The sequence below is a fragment of the Capricornis sumatraensis genome, chromosome 15 (genome assembly GCF_032405125.1).
Source record: "Capricornis sumatraensis isolate serow.1 chromosome 15, serow.2, whole genome shotgun sequence".
In the NCBI taxonomy this organism is placed as follows: domain Eukaryota; kingdom Metazoa; phylum Chordata; class Mammalia; order Artiodactyla; family Bovidae; genus Capricornis; species Capricornis sumatraensis.
Window position 1 is genome coordinate 46,755,130 of NC_091083.1, and position 23,019 is coordinate 46,778,148.

Sequence of the window (23,019 nt, forward strand, 5' to 3'; positions counted from 1 at the left end):
TACTTAGGGTTTTACATGTTCTAGTCTATGTCTCCACTCTTACTCCCTTGTCCCTAGCACCATATATATAGTCTCCCCTGCAACAGTAATGAGCTATTTTGGCTGCCCTTCAGTTTAAGCCTAGGCTTAGGTGAAACAGACACCAGTCTTTGGGCAGCCCCAAACAGGTTGGAACATTGCATTAAGGTTTTTGTGATCAGTCTTGTTTGCTGGAGGCAGCTGGGAAGAGTGCTTCCACCCATTATAGATCAAGACTTCACTCTTCAAGTCAGGGGAGAGGTAAGTGTGAGGAAAAACACAGTAAAATGTCCTTCCTCTCAGTTCTGGAATTTTCCTGATTGTGTGTTCAATGTGTTCCTATAGATTTTGACTGTTTGACTAATTTCAGAGCTCCTGTGAGGTTTTTCATCTGGTTTCTGATTGACTTCTCACATTTATAAGGTAGAATTCAACACTTCCTAGCTCACCATTTTGCTGACCTCACTCCACGTGTTAAATTTTATTTGACTTCACAACATCCCATTGTATCAATGCATCTTGATCTCCCTAACTCTTCCCTTACTTGTTACAATTTAACTTATGTACAGCTTATTCATTTATGACTAACCATTGAGCAAGATAATAAAGTGCATGAACTCATTATCATTTCCATTATGATATCTTTCCAAAAGTTATGGAACTAAGTCCAAGGATTAACCCCTGTAAGGGTCTGTTTGCACCTTGCACATGGTATCCAAAAACTATTAATAATTAATCTCCAATAAACACTTTGTCAGAATGTGTGGTTTTAATATTGTTTTCAGGATCTCACCACTGTTGGGTCTGGATAGCAATATAATTATGCTGGTGGGAAAAGTAAAAAGGCAAATTTATTTTGCTTTGGTTTTCGTTATTAAGAAATAAGATTTTATAAAATGTTTATTAGTCACTCCCTTAAATTGTGTGATTCTGTGAATGTGTGTTTGTATGTATGGTAAAATAGTTAAATTTTTTCAATTGATGTTTGATAAATATTAGGCTTAATATTGGAAAAATAAAAAAACATTGTGCGGAAGTTTCTAGTCTAACATATGGTCAATAATTATTCAATCTCATCATTATATAATTTAAGATTGCATCGATAAAGAAGTAAACAAGTTAATTGGCTTCAACCCTCTTCTTATGCCCTGGGATTGGTTTCACCTTGCCCCTCCTACAATGTATCTGCTAACATTAGAGAGTGCAGCTGGGGCGTGCCCATCCTGGTGTTTATCAATTGTGAAGGCAGAAGGGAAAAATCAGAGTCTGCTTAGTCAGAGAAAGGACAATGGATCCCAAATACCAGAAGAAAGTGAAGCTTAATGATGGCCACTTCATTCCTGTTCTGGGATTTGGCACTCTTGCACCTCCAGAGGTAAGAGTAGTGATTTGGGGTTGAGATAACAATAGTAAGTGGCTGTAACGTGAGTGGAAGAGAACTTCAGTTGCCAAACACTGAGCTCCTGTGGGACTCTGGGAGGATATCGTGGTTCCACTAACCAGGCTAGAACCATGCCCTGTAAAAGGGGAGAGAGCATCCAGTCTCCACTCTGCATCAGGGTCTGAGGCTGTGCTCACCCGCAGATTACTCTGGGTTCCCCTTCAGTTTCCATCTCTTTCCCAGCTTGGCAGAAGAGGTAAGACTCGGCTGTTGAGAACACTGACTGTCAGCTATTTGGCTTGGAGGGCAATTGCAATGGTGGGGTTTCTTTGTATATTTCATTCCAGAACTCTTCCCTCCTTCCAAATTTCACCCAGAGCAGTATTTGAGGTGGAAGGTCCTGCAGATGAGGTGACTAGAATCTAATGGGAGAGAATTGCTTTTCTACTGTGGGATACCTGCTCGGTCCAGGCGACACATGGCAGCTATGCTTTGCCTTGTGATTCTGTTTCTGCTTGGAAACTTTTTCCAGTGGGAACTATAGTATCATTTGAAGGGGTAAGCTACAATATTACAGGTCAGGCTTCATACTGTATCCTTGGGTTTTGTAGTGTATTTTTATTAGAGTATAGTTTTCAGTGCTTGGGCATAAGAGAGACTAGTGGACAAGTCTCTAGACTGGAAGCCAGAAACTTTGCTGTCCATCTTGTCTTTAGAGTACGTAGTTGTGACAAGGGACTGCTCTCTAAACTTTGAATCTCACTTTTCTAATTTATAGAATAAAAGAAACTATTCAAAGACATTTTGCAGATAAAAGACAGGTATTGTTCACTTTGCAAAATGTGATGAGCGGAGGGAAGGGTCCAGTTTAGTACTGGGCTCTCTACATTCCACAAGGCACGCGATTGTCAGGAAAACCAGGACTAGACCCAGCAGGGGGAACTTGGACCAAGCATCTACCTCCTTGAAACATGAAAGATCCTGGATTGCAGAAATATACTGAAATAGTATTCAGCTTGAAAAGGGAAGTTAATTCCACCATTTGCAACCACACAGGTGAACCTGGAGAATAGTAAGCAAAGTGAAATAAGCCAGAAATAGAAAGACAAATACTGCATGTTCTCTTCATACGTAGAATCTAAAACATTGAACTCATAGAAGCAGAGTGTAGAGGAATGGTGACCAGAAGCTGGGGACATGGTTGGGAAGTATGGAAAGATGTTGGTCAAAGGTCCAGACCTTTTGTAATGCAATGAATGTCTGGAGACCTGATGTACAGCATGGTGACTATACTTGAATATAATGGGTTATATTTTGAAATTTTATAAGCGAATATACATTAAGTATCCTCACAAACACTCCCCAAAGTTAGCTATGTGAGATGATGGATCTGTTAACTATCTTGATTGTGTTAGTCATTAACAATAGATAGTTACAGGAGAACATCACTTTGTATAGATTGAATAGATACAGTTTTTCTTTGGTGTTTTCTCTGTGATATGCTGGTATACATGGATCTTAGAAGTTTTCACCTGGTTTCTTGATGCCTTTCAGTTCAGTTTAGTTGCTCAGTCATGTCCAAACTCTTTTTCACCCCATGGACTGCAGCACGCCAGGCTTCTCTGTCCATCACCCATCTCCCAGAGCCTGCTCTTACTCATGCCTATCGAGCCGGTGATGTCATCCCCTCCTCCTCCTGCCTTCAATCTTTCCCAGCATCAGGGTCTTTTCCAATGAGTCAGTTCTTCACATCAGGTGGCCAAAAGTTGGAGCTTCAGCTTCAGCATCAGTCTTTCCAATGAATATTCAGGACTGATTTCCTTTAGAATTGACTGGTTTGATCTCCTTGCAGTCCAAGGGACCTTCAAGAATCTTCTGCAACACCACAGTTCAAAAGCATCAGTTCTTTGGTGCTCAGCTTTCTTTATGGTCCAATTCTCACATCCATACGTGACACTGGAAAAATCATAGCTTTGACTAGACAGTCCTTTGTTTGCAAAGTAATGTCTCTGTTTTTTAATATGCTGTCTAGGTTGTTGATCCTAGCTTTTCTTCCAAGGAGCAAGCGTCTTTTATGCCTTCATGGCTGCAGTCACCAGCTGCAGTGATCTTGGCGCCCAAGAAAATAAAGTCTGTCACTGTTTCAATTGTTTTCTCATCTATTTGCCATAGATGCTTATTGATACCACCTTTAGGTAATAGGATCAGTAGTTTGGTGAATGGTGCTTATTGGTACCTCTTTTTTCCTCACATATTTCTATCTGAAATCTAGTACATGTCTCCTCTCACCATGCCCCCCTCAAAGAGAATAATTGTAACTTTCTCATCATTGGTGTGTGCAAATTTTAATTTTAATTAAAGTCGCTTTACATCTTTGAACCTAGACCAGAGCAGTGTGATTTAATACGGGCTAATGAATCAGAGCTTCCCTAGTGGCTCAGATAGTAAAGAATCTGCCTGAAATGTGAGAGAACTGAGTTCGATCCCTGGGTTGGGAAGATCCCCTGGAGAGGGAACTGGCATCCCACTCTAGTATTCTTGCCTGGGAACCCCATGGACGGAGGAGTCTCATGGGATACAGTCCAGTCTTGATGCTTTTATCATACCTCTTGTACCTTTGTAGATTTTGCCTCAGACATCTCACAGTATAAATCCTATCCATGACTACAAGTTTATTCTGAGTCCTTTGGATTCTTCCAGCAAATCACTGAAACTACTGGTGGGCTTGGGGCCCTCTGATGCCTGTGATCAACCACTGATTACATGGGGTTGAAGGGTTCTTGGGTGCCCATTTAATCACTGACCAGGAATGTTCAGGGAAACTTCATGGGTCCGTCACCATACATACCGAGCTAAACAAAGGCATGAAGAAATGTTGGTTCTTAGTAAGATCAAGCTTTGTCTTAGCATTCTCTTAATCATGTGGATATTCAACAACTGCTTTTCTTGCTTACATAGGTTCCTAAGAGTGAAGCTCTGGAGGTCACCAAATTAGCTATAGAGGTTGGATTTCGCCATATTGACTGTGCTTATTTGTACCAAAATGAAGAGCAGGTTGGCCAGGCCATTCGAAGCAAGATTGCAGATGGCACTGTGAAGAGAGAAGACATATTCTACACTTCAAAGGTGCTGTTATGTGTTGTGTGTGTGCACGTGTGTGCAAGTGACTGGGGGCAGATGACAATTACATAATAGGACCAGTAGTTTGCTGAACAGTGCTTATTGGTACCCCCATTTCACACATATTTGTATCTTAAATCTAGTATCCTTCTCCTTTCACTGTGTCCCCTCCAACAGAATAATTATTACTTTCTCATCATTGGTGTGTTCAAATTTTAATTTTAAATTTAAGTCACTTTACTTCTTTGAACCTAGAGCAGAGCAATGTGGTTTAGTATGGACTAATGAATCAGGGCTTCCCTGATGGCTCAGATGGTTAAGAATCTGTCTGAATTGTGGGAGACATGAGTTCAATCCCTGGATCAGGAGGATCTACTGGAGAAAGAAATGGCTACCCATTCCAGTATTCTTGCCTGGGAATCCGATGGACAAACGAGCCTTGTGGGCTACACTCCAGGGGTCCCAAAGAGTCAGACACAACTGAGTGGCCAAAACTATACCATATTTACTTAATGAATCAGACAACCTGGGAGCAGATATAGCTTTTCTTACCATCTGGGAAACTTCTCGAATTTCTACACATTCTGAATCTCAGTTCTCAGCTCCAAGAGCAAGAGAGCATTTGAGAGGCACTTTGTGCATTACACAAAATCTAGCCAAAGTGTCTTGAATTATGTTCTTCTCACATTAATATGTTCAAGCCACTTTTCCCTACAGTTATGTAAACAAGATAGCAATTTACTTTGAGAAGATGGATTGTTTGATCAAAGTAAACTAAGTTTGTGCTTTTACACTCTATCAAGCATAGTTCAGTTGGTGGGCATGGTAATTATTTGATAAAGTTATTTATATCTTGATTCATTTCATTCCATTGTGAAAGATACACTGATGACAAATTCAATCAAATAATGAAATTTACATGGCTAAGTTAGATAAAGAATGGAACTCAAGAAGAAATGGAATGGTTTTTCCCATGGTCATCTCTTTCTAACAGATAATAACGCCTAATTATTAAGTAAATGAAGACAAACTCAATTACATATAGCAATCATTTCCCACAGCTTCCTTTGTTTAATCACTACAGGTTTGGTCCACTTTCCTTAGACCAGAGTTGGTCCGACCAGCCTTGGAAAAGTCACTGAAAGATCTTCAACTGGAATATGTTGATCTCTATATTATTCATCTTCCAGTGGCTATGGTGGTAGGTGATTTGTGTGATCAGCTCTGTTTTATTTCTTGGGTCAGAATGTCTATAACTTGCATGGATGGTTGACAAGATTTTTCTTACTAAGTTGAAGGAATGATTACACTAGAGTTCAGTTCAGTTCAGTTGCTCAGCCATGTCCAACCCTTTGCAACCGCATAAATCACAGCACGCCAGGCCTCCCTGTCCATCACCAACTCTCGGAGTTCACTCAAACTCATGTCCATCGAGTTGGTGATGCCATCCAGCCATCTCATCCTCTGTCATCCCCTTCTCCTCCTGCCCCCAATCTCTCCCAGCATCAGGGTCTTTTCCAGTGAGTCAACACTTTGCATGAGGTGGCCAAAGGATTGGAGTTTCAGCTTCAGCATCAGTCCTCCCAATGAACACCCAGGACTGATCTCCTTTAAGATGGACTGGTTGGATCTCCTTGCAGTCCAAGGGACTCTCAAGAGTGTTCTCCAACACCACAGTTCAAAAGCATCAGTTCTTGAGCACTCAGCTTTCTTCACAGTCCAACTCTCACATCCATACACGACCATTGGAAAAACCATAGCCTTGACTAGACGGACCTTTGTTGGCAAAATAATATTTCTGCTTTTCAATGTGCTATCTAGGTTGGTCATAACTTTCCTTTCAAGGAATAAGTGTCTTTAATTTCATGGCTACAATCACCACCTGCAATGATTTTGGAGCCCGAGAAAATAAAGTCTGACACTGTTTCCACTGTTTCCCCATCTATCTGCCATGAAGTGATGAGACCAAATGCCATGATATTCGTTTTCTGAATGTTGAGCTTTAAGCCAACTTTTTCACTTTCCTTTTTCACTCCACTTGGCCTTGGAGTACACTAGAGTAGTAAATAATCGTTTGTGATCATCATTTTAGGGAGGTTCTTTGAGTCTCTTACCTGCCTCCAAGAGAAATGTGTTAAATAATCTGAGTGTCTCTGCCTCAAAATCTTGAGGAAGTAGAAATAGACAAGTTATGTGCATGGTGCTGATTAAGGATCTAATTGGGTATCTCACTACAGAGTTCGATGCAGAGTGCTGAGTGCTGACACAGCCTCACACCTGAACAAATGAGGTCTTCTCATCTCTCACCCTTTCATGTTTCATGGATTTGGTGGTGTCCTTATGGGTGGGTCTAAACCTCACAGTCTTCTCAGGACTCCAGAGAACTTGCCTCCACTGTTGCCTGTGTTCATGGTGATGTTTGCAGACTGCACTTAGCCATTAAGAACTGTATTAAGTAGAGGGGAATTTTTCCAGTTGTTTCAGTGGTTAAGACTGTGTGCTTTCAGTGCCGAGTCAGGGTGTTTTGAGGGAGAGGGTTCAATTCCTATTCAGGGAAATAAGATACAGCAAACCCATGGCACAGGCAAAACAAAGTAACAAGAACAAAGTTTATTATGCAGAACTCATTTTAGAATACAGAATTCTGCTCAAGCCATCATTTGCAAAAGAGTTTATTGGACTATGTAGATGGCAATTCCCATCTACATAGATTTAAGGATTCCTAGTACTTGACAGACGTGCTTCTCTGGTGGCTCAGACGGTAAAGCGTCTGTCTACAATCTGGGAGACCAGGGTTCGATCCCTGGGTTGGAAAGATCCCCTGGAGAAGGAAATGGAAATCCACTCCCGCACTATTGCCTGGAAAATCTCATGGACAAAGGAGCCTGGTAGGCTACAGTCCATGGGGTCGCAAAGACTCGGACACGACTGAATGATTTCAGTTCACTGATACTTGACAGAAATTTCTCTGTTTTTCTATTTCTTATAATGACATCACTCATGGTTTGTTTTATTTTTATCTCAGCATTTTCCATGGGTGGCAGGATGACCTTGATCTGTTCAAGCCCCATTGTCCAGAATATTTGAGAGTATGTCTGCTTCTTCCACATAACTTATCAACCTAAAGAGAACCTTGCTGGTTCATGTTTATGCCCTGTAGCTATCAGATGTTCAGAGTGAAAAGGAATTCTGATATTTAGTCCAGGTCAAGATTGCAATTTTTATGCCAGCAGTAAGGCATAACTTACTGTCACTCCCTGCACAATAGAGGCATTTTGCAAGAAGAAAGTATAAAGGGCAGAAAAAATTTCACTTAAGGCACTGAGAGTTCCCAGGAAAATGTAGGAAAATTATATCTATCCAAACATATAGTTTGTATAAGAGAATACTGGAAAACTGCCTTCTAAAGACATTGCTGATAACTCCATTTGCAAACCTCTTAGCAAATATTAGTATGCAGAATGTAAAGGAACCTCACGGAGGTTTAGCGTCCTATTCCCAGATGTGCCTGGCAGGCTGGCTAAATGTGGAGAAATTATTTGGTGACATCTTGAAATGACTGCTTCTGTTCCAGCCAGGGGAGGCAATTCTCCCAACAGATGAAAATGGAAAACTGATATTTGACTCCGTGGATCTCTGTCACACGTGGGAGGTGAGTCTGGGGAGGAGAGAAGGAGAGGAAGAGCCAGAAGAGGGGGAACCTCCTTCATCTCTTCCACCTGTGAGAATGGGCTGTGGACCATCACACTCAGCAGTTCATGAATCTAAGGGCTGGGATGCTGGGGTTGTGGGGAGGGAACCATTGATCAAATGTTCACAGAGAGGAATGAAATGGAGAATTTGGGAGAGTGTATATAGGCATCTCTTTCTTTCCATGTGACTGTCTTCTCCAGGGTTTTCTAAGGAGGAGATGCTACTTCTTCCTGTGTCATGACCTTTTCCCCCTTTATCTCCTTGATAAGCAATGCTAATTCTTGACCAGAGACCCTCTTAACGATTTTTTAGCATTTCTTATTGCTATATTACCCATGCCAAGTGACTGCTCACCACCCCTCCCTCCCAGGCCCTGGAGAAGTGTAAGGATGCAGGGCTGACCAAGTCCATCGGGGTGTCCAACTTCAACCACAAGCAGCTGGAGAAGATCCTGAACAAGCCGGGGCTCAAGTACAAGCCCGTCTGTAACCAGGTGAGCAGCTTGGCTCTTTTCTCTTCTGCTCTTCAGAACCTCCTTCTTGCACTGGAGCCTGATGTCTGTCTGTCCTTCCCTCCTGTTCATCTGACATTTGTGGACAGAGGTTTCTACAGAGCTGAGCCTGTGTCTGGTCTGTGTGAATAGAATCTATAACAGTATCTTTGATAAACTCTGGGTGGAAAAGTTGGGGATGGCTTCCTGCTCAATCGTGGTGGGGACTGAGGGAAGGTAACAGAGGTGAAGGCGATGAAATTCCTCCAGAACTTAGAGGAAGGAGGTGTTTCCCTGAGTTGAAAGCATGACCAGAAAGCAGGTGTGAAACTGCTCGGATGAAACTGTGTACATGAAGGAAGACCATGAAAACATGGAGAGGGAAGTAAATACAGAAAAAAACAGGTGAAACAGGTGTTGTTTGTGTGTGGTTTAGATGCCTGAATCCTTAGTCTTGGTGTCCCAGCTTCAACAGGGAGCACAGTACAGAGAAATGTGCTGGAGACTATGAGAGTCACCCAGGTTAGAGCATGAAGTTAAACACTTATGTTGATCCTAACAGGTGATGGAAGAGTTACTCTGGAATTAGAGCAGACCTTGTGATTTCAGTTCAGTTCAGTTCAGTCCCTTAGTCATGTCTGACTCCTTTGCAACCCCATGGACTGCAGCACGCCAGGCCTCCCTGTCCATCACCAACTGCCAGAGCTTATTCAAACTCAAGTCCATCGAGTCATTGAGGCCATCCACCAATCTCATCCTCTATTGTCCCCCTTTTTTCCTGCCTTCAATCTCTCCAAGCATCAGAGTCTTTTCCAATGAGTCAGTTCTTTGCATCAGGTGGCCAAAGTATTGGCGTTTCAGGCTCAGCATCAGTCCTTACTATGATCATTCAGGAATGATTTCCTGTAAGATTGACTGGTTGGATCTCCTTGCAGTCAAAGGGACTCTCAAGAATCTTTTCCAACACCACAGTTTAAAAGCATCCATTCTTCAGCCCTCTGCTTTTTTATGGTCCGACTCTCACATCCATACATGACTACTGGAAAAAGCATAGCTTTGACTAGATGTTCCTTTGTTGGCAAAGTACCATGTCTACTTTTTAATATGCTTTCTGGGTTGGTCAATTTTTTCTTCCAAGGAGCAATCATCTCTTAATTTTGTGGCTTCAGTCACCATCTGCAGTGATTCTGGAGCCCTCATAAATAAAGTCTCACACTGTTTCCATTGTTTCCCAACTATTTGTCATGAAGTGGTGGGACGGGATGCCAGCATCTTCATTTTTTGAATGTAGAATTTTAAACCAACTTTTTCACTCTGTTTCACTTTCATCAAGAGGCTCTTGGTTCATTTTCACTTTCTGCCATGAGGGTGGTGTCATCTGGATATCTGAGGTTATTGATGTTTCTCCCAGCAATCTTGATTCCAGTAGGTGCTTCATCCATAAGCAGGATGAAAACATACAGCCTTGACTTATTCATTTCCCATTTGGAACCTGTCTGTTGTTCCAGGCTTCCCTGGTGGCTCAGATGGTAAAGCGTCTGCCTGCAATGTAGGAGATTTGTGTTCGATTCCTGAGTCAGGAAGGTCCCCTGGAGTTGGAAATGGCAACCCACTCCAGTACCTTTGCCTGGAAAAGCCCATGGACAGAGGAGCCTGGTAGGCTACAGTCCATAGGGTCACAAAGAGTTGGACATGACTGAGCAGCTTCTTTTTCTTTTCCTGTTGTTCCATATCCAGTTCTAATTTTTGCCTCTTGATCTGCATACAGATTTCTCAGGCAGGTAAGGTGGTCTCGTATTCTCATTTCTTGAAGAATTTTCCAGTTTGTTGTGATCCACAGAGTCAAAGGCTTTGGCACACTCAATAAAGCAGAAGTAGATGTTTTTCTGGAACTCTCTAACTTTTGCAGTGATCCAGCAGATGTTGCCAATTTGATCTCTGTTTCCTCTGCCTTTTCTAAATCTAGCTTGAATATCTGGAAGTTCATGGTTCACGTATTGCTAAAGCCTGGCTTGGAGAATTTTGAGCATTACTTTACTAGTGTGTGAGATGAGTGCAACTGTGTGGTAGTTTGAGCATTCTTTGGCATTGTCTTTCTTTGGGACTGGAATGAAAACTGACCTTTTCCAGTCCTGTGGCCACTGCTGAGTTTTCCAAATATGCTGGCATATTGAGTGCAGCACTTTCACAGCATCATCTTTCAGGATTTGAAATAGCTCAACTGGAATTCCATCACTTCCAATAGCTTTGTTCCTAGTGATACTTCCTGAGGCCCACTTGACTTCCCATTCCAGGATATCTGGCACTAGGTGAGTGATCACACCATTGTGATTATCTGGGTCATCAGGTCTTTTTTGTATAATTCTTCTGTGCATCCTTGCCACCTCTTCTTTATATCTTCTGCTTCTTTTAGGTCCATATCATTTCTGTCCTTTATTGAGCCCATCTTTGCATGAAATGTTCCCTTGGTATCTGTAATTTTCTTGAAGAAATCTATAGTCTTTCCCATTCTATGATTTTCCTCTATTTCTTTGCATTGATCCCTGAGGGAGGCTTTCTTATCTCTCCTTGCTATTCTTTAGAACTCTGCATTCAAAGGAGTATATCTTTCCTTTTCTCCTTTGCCTTTCAGTATTCTTCTTTTCATAGCTATTTGTAAGGCCTCCTCAGACAACCATTTTGCCTTTTTGTATTTCTTTTTCTTAGGGATGGTCTTGATCACTGCCTCTTGCACAATGTCATGAATCTCGGTCCATAGTTCTTCAGGCACTCTGTCTACCAGATGTAATCCCTTCAATCTATTTAGCACTTACACTGTATAATTGTAAAGGATTTGATTCGGGTCATATCTAAATGGTCTAGTAGTTTTCCATACTTTGTTCAATTTAAGTCTAAATTTGGCAATAAGGAGTTCATGATCAGATCTACAGTCAGCTCTCAGTCTTGTTTTTGCTAACTGTATAGAGCTTCTCCATCTTTGGCTGCAAAGAAAATAATCAATCTGATTTTGGTATTGATCATCTGGTGATATTCATATGTAGAATCTTCCCTTGTGTCGTTGGAAGAGGGTGTTTGCTATGTCCATTGTGTCTCTTGGCCAAACTTTGTTAGCCTTTGCCCTGCTTCATTTTGTACTCCAAAGCTAAATTTACCTGTTACTCCAGGTGTCTCTTGACTTCCTACTTTTGCATTCCAGTCCCCTATAATGAAAAGGACATCTTTTTTAGGTGTTAGTTCAAGAAGGTCTTGTAGGTCTTCATAGAACCATTCAACTTCAGCTTCTTCAGCATTACTGGTCACAGCACAGAGTTGGATTATTGTGAGATTGAATGTTTTACCTTGTAAACAAACAGAGATCTTTCTGTTTTTTTGGAGATGCTTCCAAGTACTGCATATCAGACTCTTTTGGTGACTATGATGGCTACTCCATTTCTTCTAAGGGATTATTGCCCACAGCAGTAGATATAATTAATGCTCATCTGAGTTAAATTCACCCATTTCAGTCCACCCAGCCCACCCATCCAATCATGATTCCTAAAATGCTGATGTTCACTATTGCCATCTGTTTGACCACTTCCAATTTGCCTTGATTCATGGACCTAACATTCCAGGTTCCTATACAATATTGTTCTTTACAGCGATGGACTTTGCTTCCATCACTAGTCACATCCACAACTGGGTGTTGTTTTTGCTTTGGCTCTGTCTTTTCATTTTTTCTGGAGTTATTTCTCCACTGATCTCCAGTAGCATATTGGGCACCTACTGATATGGAGAGTTCATCTTTCAGTGTCCTATCTTTTTGCCTTTTCATGGGGTTCTCAAAGCAAGAATACTGAAGTCGTTTGCCATTCCCTTCTCCAGTGGATCATGTTTTGTCAGAACTCTCCACTGTGACCTGTCCATCTTGGGTGGCCCTACACAGCATAGCTGATAGTTTTATTGAGTTAGACAAGGCTATGGTCCATGAGATCAGTTTGGTTAGTTTTCAGTTATTGTGGTTTTCATATGTCTGTCCTCTGATGGATAAGGATAAGAGGCTTATGGAAACTTCCTGATGGGAGAGACTGATTGAGGAGTATGGCAGGTCACTGCTGACCGGTACCTCTGTAGGAGGGACTCAAACATAGTTTTGGCTCAGTCTCTGTGTCCTGGCGCAGAAAAGGTTTGTTTAAGCCCTCCGAGGTCCCTGGTGGGTATGAGGTTTTATTCTAAATGTGATTTTGCCCCTCCAAAGATGGAGAAGCGCTATACAGTCAGCAAAAACAAGACTGGGAGTGGACTGTGGCTCAGATCATGAACTCTTTATTGCCAAATTCATACTTAAATTGAAGAAAGTAGGGAAAACCACTAGACTATTCATGTATGACCTAAATCAAAGCCTTTATGATTATACACTGGAAGTGAGAAATAGATTTAAGGGACTAGACAGAGTGCCTGATGAACTATGGACAGGATTATAGTTGTTAGGGGCATGGTAAGGCAAGAGAAGGAGTTTAGCAATTTGTTGAGCTTGAGGAATGACATGAATTAATGAGAGAGAGAGCCATTACTTTAATTTCTCCTGAATAGTCTGGGTCAATAACGCCAGGAAGAATTTGGAGGCCCTTAAGGGTAAGGCCTGGAGAAGGCAATGGCACCCCACTCCAGTACTCTTGCCTGGAAAATCTCATGGACGGAGGAGTCTGGTAGGCTGCCGTCCCTGTGGTTGTTAAGAGTCAGACACCACTGAGTGATTCATTTTCACTTTTCACTTTCATGCATTGGAGAAGGAAATAGCAACCCACTCCAGTGTTCTTGCCTGGAGAATCCCAGCGACAGGGGAGCCTGGTTGGCTCCCGTCTATGAGGTCGCACAGAGTTGGACACGACTGAAGCGACTTAGCAAGGGTAAGGCCACTTCTGTCCAGAATGAGTCTTATGGTCCCTGGTGGAATGGGATCTTGGATCCTAGTAGGGATTGCTACTGGATGGTGGGGGGTGGGGGGGGATTCAATTCACTAATTTAGACAGTTACTCAGGTTGGGAGGTCCAACCCAAAACTTCCACTGATAGAGACTGAGAGGCTGGAGATAGCCTGAAGTGTGTGCTGGAGGTCCTCACAGTGTATGCCCACACTGTTTGTGGGGCCTGGCGCGGTTTCTGGGCTGCAAAAGGGAACCGTTTTAATGGAATTTTGATCTGCATTGATTAGCCCAATGATTGCCTTTTTGGTACCTAGGACACAGGTGTTTTATTTTCACCAGTAGGCGGAGCTATTGTAACATCTATTTTGGGCCCAGAACAGCAAACCTTTTTCATATGTCCAGGTTTTCCACATTGAACGCATTTGGCATGAGAAGAGCTAAAATTATTTTTAAAGGCAGCACAAATTGCTTGGGCTAGCTTGATTTGTTTGTGAGTCTGTGTACCAATATTTTGACACTCTCGAACAAAATTGGCAAGGCTGCCATTTTGACGAATAGTGTTAAGGGCGGCCTTGGAATCTTTATTGGCATTTTTATAGGCTAATTGTTTTACCAAAATGTCCTCTGCTCTAGGACTATTAATTTGACAGCGGAGAGCAGATGAGAGCTGGTATAAAATTCAGTGAAGTCTTTTCTGGGTCTCTGTAATATTTTAACAAATGAGCTAGTAGGCTCGCTGAGTCTCATACTGATTGCCGCCATTTCAGTAGCATTTTCAATCTGTACATATGCTCCCACCAGTATACCTTAATAGGTCAATTAGGCTATTGGACTGGTAAATTGCCCTGTGCCTATGAGCATTTCAAAAGTAAGATTATCTCCATTGGCCAAATTAATACAGACTTGCTCTTGGCACAACTCAGTATAAAAGACAAAAATCTGTAAACTTTGGGACCACTTAAAGCTGTTTTGGCTAGCATTTTAACATCATAAGGAGAGCATCTCCCATGCAAGAAAATTTCCAACAGCTCCCATGTATGGATACGGAGAATTGACCCCATTCAGTCTAACACTAGATTAGTTCCTTTAAAGCCTGATGTCAAAAGTTTCATGGGTTGCAATAACCTGAGTGGGATTATTGGGGTTAGGCCTGTAATCGATAGGGAAAGCAAGATGGTCTTCAATGTCAAAAGCACCCATAGGAAGGCCGGAGACCATGGCCTGCTGAAACCACGTCAGCGGCTTGCCCTCCAGAGACATTTCTGGACCCAGTGGAGGCGGCGGTGGTGGAAAATTGAGCTTGGGTGGCAAAGGGGTGGAAGGGTTAACAAGATGCTTGAGGACACTGTCTTCTCACACTATTTCTCCATCAGTCAAGGGTATAGAACCAATTGCACTAGCCCCCAGGTGTCGAATACCATCACAGGTATGCAATCCCCCCTCCTGTGTGCTGATTTCAAATTTTCTTCCACTGGATCCCAATTTTCAATATCTAGAGTGCCTTCTTCTGGAAACTAGAGATTACATTTAACCCCCTCTCTTAGCAATTGTGTCAATGGCTCCTCTTTCACCTGCACTCCTGCGGTCTGGAGGAGGTGCCTCAAAAGCTGGAGATGATGTTTCTCAGCTTTACTCAAGTCCTTCCCCATGGACACCCCGACGTGGACAACAAGGGGCTTCCCACCCTTAGAGTTTGAGGGCCTGGTTGTGATCCAGGCATCTCAGCTACCGCTCACTGTCTTCACTTTGAGTTTGTTCCCTCAGGGGAATCCTTCCTGACTTCAGGTCACTGTTCAGGGGCCACCTGCCATGGCCAGCACAGAGGGTGAGAAAGACCGGAACCAGGGGCGAGCGTGTAATGAAAAGACAGACACATCTAATTTGCAAGCGGGGGATCAGGGGACCCTCCTGCTCTCCATGGCAGGAAGCCTAGACATCTCCTTTCAGCCCCCACTTTTATGGGCAGAAGTCACGAGCTCACTAGGAAAGAGCTATACTGGGGAGTTTGATCAGCACACCATAGAGACGGAGTAAAGGTGAGGCTCCGCTGTTGATCAGGAGCATTTGTTTCCACGGGGATGGATGCAGGGGCCGGCAGTGAAGCGGAGCCGAGGGCACGCCCAGCCCCAAGTCTGTCCATTCAACACGTTTACTAGCACAATCATGAGGGCACCGTTTGCCGCACCCTCAAGCCATGGGGCAGGTTCTGGTGTCTGCTCTGCCAGGCTGCAACAATATTTGCTGACCCGGGTCTGATTGCAGTTCGCATATAATTTTGAGTCCCCTTAAGCTCTTTTAATGTAAAACGGTCACTCAGTCATTGTGTTACCAAGATATCCAGGCAAGGTTTTGACAAATACACTGTATTTATCATTGATACTTTGTGATGCTAATTGACTTCTTTCTGTAATCCTAGATTACGTAAATTAGTAGTTAAATCTGAACTCCTTGCTACATCAAGTCTAAATATTTTGACAAGACAATGTTAGTTCATGCTTTGTCCCTAAATGAACCCGGGTAGAAGGTGTATGGTGACAAGTTGTCCCACTGGGAGTGACAGTACTTTTGTTTTTCTGGTAAAGCTATTAGTAGCTGGATATTTTATTTGGAAATGTGTATTTTCCTTCTTGAAATTATCTAGTCATCTGTTGGATGATAACCATCACCAGGGGAAGTTTGATTTCCCCTAAGTTTTCATGTCATGGTTGAGAATCCATTGATGACTTTCAACTGAATTAATTATTTCATTGGAACGTTTTTCATTATTTTCCATTTTAAACGCTCTTTTAAATCTTCTGACCTGACATTTTATTGTAAAAGTAGAATTCCCTCATTATTCAGGATAAAATGCATCTATTTCTATCAGACAGGGGAAAACACTGCACTCCTTCACATTAGCTGTCAGTTTCTGAGAAAAGATGTATTGTAATAATCACCATCTGTGGAGAGAAGTGTTTTTGCTCTTTCTTCCTCTCTCAGGGATTTATTTTGCCTCTGTGTGCTATATTTGCTTTCACTCATGATTCCCTTTGGTGCTCAAATCTATTGAAATGTCACCAATGGGAATTCATCAAACTGGTTCTTTTGACCTTCAGACATTTCTTCATAAGACTGTGCAATTTCCTTCTTTCTGGAGTTGTTTGATGTCCAAAGCTTAGACAGCTCTTTTCCTGTCCCAGGTCTGGAATTAAGCATGTGTCTTGGTCTGTTCAGTGGTGTTCAGCAACCAAGATCTGGTCCGTAGAATTACTTGTTCTCGGTAATGTCATTATTTTTTACCTTTTCAGGGGACAGTAATATAATTTTAAAAAAATCTTTCCTTGATACTTCCAGTTGTAATTTGATGTGACAGTTTTTCTTTAGCATATATAATTCTTCCTTTCAAGCTTTCTCTGGTGTGTTACCTTTTCATATAATCTGACACTCTTTTCTGTTGGCTTCTACAGGTGGAATGTCACCCTTATCTCAACCAGAGCAAACTGCTGGAGTTCTGCAAGTCACAAGATATTGTCCTGGTTGCCTATGGTGCTCTGGGAGCCCAACGAACATTTCAATGGTAATGAACATTATGGATGGCCACAAGGAGTTTATCTAAAACTCATTTTTTGATGAAAATATTATTATTCTGTACTCAGTGCTTTGGAGATAACTCTCAAAGGGTAGAGGAGAGAGAATACAGTTGGGAAAAATACTCTTTTGTCTTTTCATCACCCAGCTAGATTTCTTACACGGCATGTGTCTTGTATATAGATTTTAACACAAGTGTCTGTGTTAAAATCTCTATATAATCCCCCAGTTGATAACTAAGCCATTAGCTTTGTCATAATTTACTTATTTGTGGACTAATGATCACATTACTATAATAGACTATAATAGACTTACCAAGGCTCCCTCATCTTATGTCTAAAATCAGGATAATAGTACATAATTCCAGGCCTATCATGATTGAAAAATAAGTACAAGTTCAACCATTTTTATAAACATTTCTAGGAGAACTGCACAATGTAAATAATTATGAAATGCATGGTCTTCATTTTCAAACTACTCAGCTTTTATCAACACCTGAGACTAGTGAAAATTAGAAAAAAATGAAAAACAAAATATTTCCCAATATTTCCCATCACGTTCTCCTTTCGTACCATTGTCTTTACTTTTGAGCATTGATTGGAGATGAAAAGTCACCATAGAGAAGTAAAAAATGAAATAAAATCCATGAGTTTGGCAGTCCTGGTTTCAACTCAATAATGCATCTGAATCACCCGCAGAGATCTGTAATCATAGAATGGGAGGTGACATACTTGAGGTTCTGTATCAGTTTGTCTTCAGCTAAGCCATGGAATTTTGTGCTTCTAACAAGATCTGATGTGATGCTGATGATGCTGATTCATGGACCACACTTTGAGAAGCACTGGTCTAGAGGTGACATACCTGATCTGTTTGGGAAGCCTCTTCATAAACTGACTTAGTCTTAGCTCCTTGGCATTTCTGAATTTCCTTCCAGGGTGAACCCAAACCTCCCCTTTCTCTTGGAGGACCCAGTTCTCTCTGCCATTGGCAAAAAGCACAAGCAAACCCCAGCTCTGGTCGCCCTTCGGTACCAGATACAACGTGGGGTTGTGGTTCTGGCCAAGAGTTACAACAGGAAGCGGATCAAAGAGAACATACAGGTGATGAGTGGGGCTGTGGGCAGAGGGCTCCTAAGGAATATCCTTCATGAGGGGCATTCTTTGTCTAACTGAAGACAGACATGGCTTCCCTTTCCCCTCTTGTTGTCCCCATCCAGCTGGAAAGTCCTCCAGTCCCCAGGGGGTGGCTGCCTCCTTGGGGGAAAGATTAATATGATTCTTCCTTCTTTCAAGGTGTTTGATTTTGAACTGACTCCGGAAGATATGAAAGCAATCGAAGGCCTCAATAGGAATATAAGATACTATGATTTGCAACAGTAAGTGACTTGTATATGTTCCACAAATGCTGTTTTCTCTAGCATACAGATCAGCAGAGGTATAAGCTTTCTTAAAGCTTAATTTCAGGGAGACAGCCCTGGTTTCCAGTGTAGGAGTATACCAGGGGCTTCCTGCAGACCTCAGACCAGAGATTTCCTCTAGGTTTCTATCTCTGTTCAACAGAAATATGACTGGGACCGAGGACAGCCAATCAGTAAAATCCCCAGTGTTGAGACTGTGGTGAATTCACTACGTTGTGCCCCTAATCCCTGTGCCTGGTGTACCTCCTCTCAGGGCCCAGAGACCCAGGAAACATAGAGGGCACAGGGCCTGCAGCCCGTTCTTCTTTTGGAAAGTGAAAGCGTTAGTTGCTCAGTTTTGTCTGACTCTTTGGACCCCATCAACTGTAGCCCACCAGGCTCCTTCTTTCAGGGACTGATGCAAATGTTTCATCTTTAGTTCTTTGTAGAATCAGGAGGAAATGATACATAACGATGTGTAATAAGGAATCCATCCTGAATTACATTCCTGCTTATCCTAACACAATTGTGAACACGTTGTTGATATTTCTGGAGGAGGGGCCCATGCAGGCCAACATGCTTCAGTGTGAGAAGTCACAGCGAGCCTGGCTCCACTCCCTCTCCTAAGTGTCTGGTGGATTTTCTCCCTGATGGACTTTTCTTTACCAAGACATCATCTATTTCTTCCAAATTTATCCCTTTATTGACCTTTTCCCCAACACATCTCCCATTTCCTCATCCTTAAAATGTCACCAAATGAAGTTTGAGTATATCATGGACTGACCCTCCAGAGAGAGACTTCTGTCCTCAGCTGGACACACCTGGTAAGATCGTCTGGGTCTCTTGGTTTCTTGAGTCAAGACTCACCGCAGTGTGGACTTTTTCCCTCAGGGGTCCACCCACTGGGGAGCTCCTACCTCCTTGACTTCACTCAGTTAGTACCATGGCATTCCAGCTGCCAAATACTGCTGGAGGAAGTCAGGGCTGAAGAGACAGAAGACTACTCAAACAGAGAGATGCTGGGGGGGAGTTTAGAGAAAAGGGAACACAAATTAGTGATAAAATGAAGATTTAGTTTCAAACGGAAAATCTTACAACTCTCCTTGTTTGTAGTGTTCAGTTGCTTCTGTTGTGTCTGACTCTTTGCAACCCTATGGACTATAGCCCGCCAGCCTCTGCCCATGGGATTCTCCAGGCAAGAATACTCGAGTAGGTTTCCATGCCCATCTTGAGGGGATCGTTCCAACCTGGGGATTGAATCCATGTCTCCTGTGTCTCGTGCATTTCAGGCAGGTTTTTTACCCACTGAGACACTGGGAAGCCTCCTTGTATGTAAAGAAGATATATATATTTATATGTACATTTACATGTAGGCTTTCTAGATGGCGCGAATGGTGACAAACTCACCTGCCAATGCAGGAGACCTAAGAGGTGCAGGTTGGAGCTCTGGGTTGCAAAGATCCCCTGGAGAAGGAAATGGCAACCCACTCCGGTATATTCTGGAGAATCCCATGGACAGAGGAACCTGGTGGGCCACAGTCCATGGAGCTGCAGAGTCAGACACGACTGAAGCGACTTGGCACACAGCACACACGCACATATACATGGGCTTCCTAGGGGGCGGTAGTGGTAAAGAACCCGCCTGCCAATGCAGGAGGCATAAGAGATGCAGGTTGGAACCCTGGGTGGGAAGATCCCCTGGAGGAATGAAGGCAACTCACTCCGGTATTCTTGCCTGGAGGATCTCACGGACACAGAAGCCTGTGGGCTATAGTCCATAGGGTCACTAAGAGTTGGACACAACTGAGCGACTTAGTATGCCTGCTTACTTATGTATATGTATATTATGATTCTGAAAAAAGAGAAAAGATAGCAAGTTACTTTTCTGTCCTCAAAAGCTTTATGTATATTCTGTGATCTCCTTCATTATTCTGTGAATGCCTAGACTTACTCATCCTTGTAGGTTTATGTCGATAGCACAGCTCCTGGCACATGGAATGGCTCAGGATGCACTCTTTAATGAGTTGAGTTGAAAAGAACAAATTTAGAAAGAAAAATCAGACTATAAGGAAGGAAAACAGCAGTAATATTAATTAATAAAGAGTGTAGTTATATGATACAAATTAAGAAAGCAGTAATCACATTTTATAGGTAAGACTGTTTAGGTGTATGTGGTATTTCTTCAATTTAATAGTAATTCCTTAATGGAAGCACCCCGTATTGGAAGGGTACTTGACATGTTTTTTTTTTTTTTTTTCTGTTGAATGGATTTATGAAAAACAGCAAAGAATTCCTTAACTGTGATCCTTCTCACCACTTAGGGTCAAAAGTTCCACCTGTGTCTGAAATGACCTCCACAGTTACCCCTGGGTCTGTGCCCTCTTATAAATTGTAACCTGAGTCAAACGACCTGTCACTGTGGGGTGAATATCACACGTGAATGTTGGGATTGGACATGCAGGTGCCATGTGCTCATGGAGCAGAAACCTGATGTGTGCTTGTTGGGGGAGAAGATGGGATATATTTATAGATTTAGAGCTTTAGCCCATCCTGACTGTATCCACAGAGTAATGCTTGGGGGAGAAGATGCGATATGTTTATAGATTTAGAGCTTTAGCCCATCCTGACTGTATCCACAGAGTAATGCTCTCTGTGACAATACGACAGATTTAATAAATTATTTCTTCTCTTTCTCTTTCAGGGCAGTTGATCATCCTGAGTATCCATATTCTGAAGAATATTGACTGTGAGCTGTCCACCATGTTTTTTACCAGAACTTCTTTTCTAGGGTTGTGAAGAGCATTTCTGTACTTGATGGAGATGTTTAAAAGAAGTGTCTGAACTTTTGAAGCTTGTTTATCATTAAAAAATCTTTTATGAAATAAAGAATATTTCAAATATGAATTCTAGATTTCTATGATAACAAAGTAATTGGGAAATAAAAGAAAAAGGATAGAAAATAAAGATAACCTCCTGGTTCCTTTTCCTTTGTAGAAAATGAATTCATTGATCTAAGAAAGAAATGGAAAATTTTATTCGAGTCAGATTTGAGAACTATAACCCAGGAGGAGCATCTCAGAAAGTCTGAGAACTGTTATGTCCTCCAGAAGTCAAGGCACAGGGATGTAAGTTTTGGAGACAGAGGGCTCTGGATGAAAAGACATTATTGACAGTGTACATAACCCAGATCTAAACATCATCATGGTGGGTCATGTGACCCCTTACAAGGTCAAGAAGGAATTTATCTTTTAAGGAGCTGTCTTACTGATGCTAGGAGTCTGTTGCTCTTCAAGGTCAAGCAGGTCTTCCCTCTGATGTGGGAGGTCTGGTCCATGCATCATGCAGACACACAACTTACAGTGAGGGAGAGGAGTGCAAAGGTAGAGAATAGTTTTTCACGTTTAAATTTTTCTTGCCATAAAATATAAATTTAATTTCATACTTTTTTGACTCTCCTACATAAAAGTATTTGGATGTTTATTTACAACTTGAAATAATCTTCAATATACAGCTTTTACACTTTTTTTTTTACTTAGTGTAAGTATTTTTGTAAGCTATCAAGTATTATCTGATGGTTTCCGGGGAGGAAGGACTTGGGAACGAATTGGACTGGGAAGTTGGGGTTAGCAGATGCATACTATTGTATACAAATTGGATTAACACAAAGTCCACCTGTACAGCACAGGGGACTATATTCAATATCTTATGGCAAACCACAATGGAAAAGAATATGAAAAAGAATATATATGTATATAAAACCATGTCACTTTGCTGTACTGCAGTAATTAACACCACATTGTAATTCAACTATTCAGTTCAGTTCAGTTCAGTTCAGTCTCTCAGTCGTGTCCAACTCTTTGCGACCCCATGAATCACAGCACGCCCGGCCTCCCTGTCCATCACCAACTCCCGGAGTTCACTCAGACTCGCGTCCATCGAGTCAGTGATGCCATCCAGCCATCTCATCCTCTGTTGTCCCCTTCTCCTCCTGCCCCCAATCCTTCCCAGCATCAGTCTTTTCCAATGAGTCAACTCTTCGCATCAGGTGGCCAAAGTACTGGAATTTCAGCTTTAGCATCATTCCTTCCAAAGAAATCCCAGGACTGATCTCCTTCAGAATGGACTGGTTGGATCTCCTTGCATTCCAAGGGACTCTCAACAGTCTTCTCCAACACCACAGTTCAAAAGTATCAGTTCTTCGGTGCTCAGCCTTCTTCACAGTCCAACTCTCACATCCATACATGACCAGTGGCAAAACATGAAATGAAATAGTTCCAGTATTATATTTTGTTTCTTATAATGCTTCCCAGGTGGCTCAATGGTAAGGAATTCTAAAGAATGAAGGAGACTCCGGTTCACCCCTGGCTCGGGGACATCCCTTGGAGAAGGAAATGGCAACCTACTCCAGTATTTTTGCCTGGGAGGGCCCATGGATAGAGGAGCCTGGTGGG

At 42.2% G+C, this 23,019-nt stretch overlaps 1 protein-coding gene across 1 annotated transcript; it reads left to right on the plus strand.

Annotated features, from left to right (window-relative positions):
- The first annotated feature begins 1,306 nt into the window (after positions 1–1,306).
- LOC138091869 (dihydrodiol dehydrogenase 3-like) lies at positions 1,307–21,312 on the plus strand. The gene is made up of 9 exons (XM_068987854.1): positions 1,307–1,393; positions 4,358–4,525; positions 5,604–5,720; positions 8,094–8,171; positions 8,583–8,705; positions 17,052–17,161; positions 18,107–18,272; positions 18,465–18,547; positions 21,270–21,312. Exons 1-9 carry the CDS (start codon positions 1,307–1,309, stop codon positions 21,310–21,312), a joined length of 975 nt encoding a protein of 324 aa, XP_068843955.1.
- Positions 21,313–23,019: the final 1,707 nt, after the last annotated feature.

Bases quoted from the DNA above. Each gene is read 5' to 3' on its own strand.
- LOC138091869 (XM_068987854.1), top strand. From the start codon at position 1,307: ATGGATCCCAAATACCAGAAGAAAGTGAAGCTTAATGATGGCCACTTC. The intron at 1,394-4,357 runs GTAAGAGTAGTG...TTGCTTACATAG, and splicing joins GCACTCTTGCACCTCCAGAG to GTTCCTAAGAGTGAAGCTCT. The intron at 5,721-8,093 runs GTAGGTGATTTG...CTTCTGTTCCAG, and splicing joins ATCTTCCAGTGGCTATGGTG to CCAGGGGAGGCAATTCTCCC.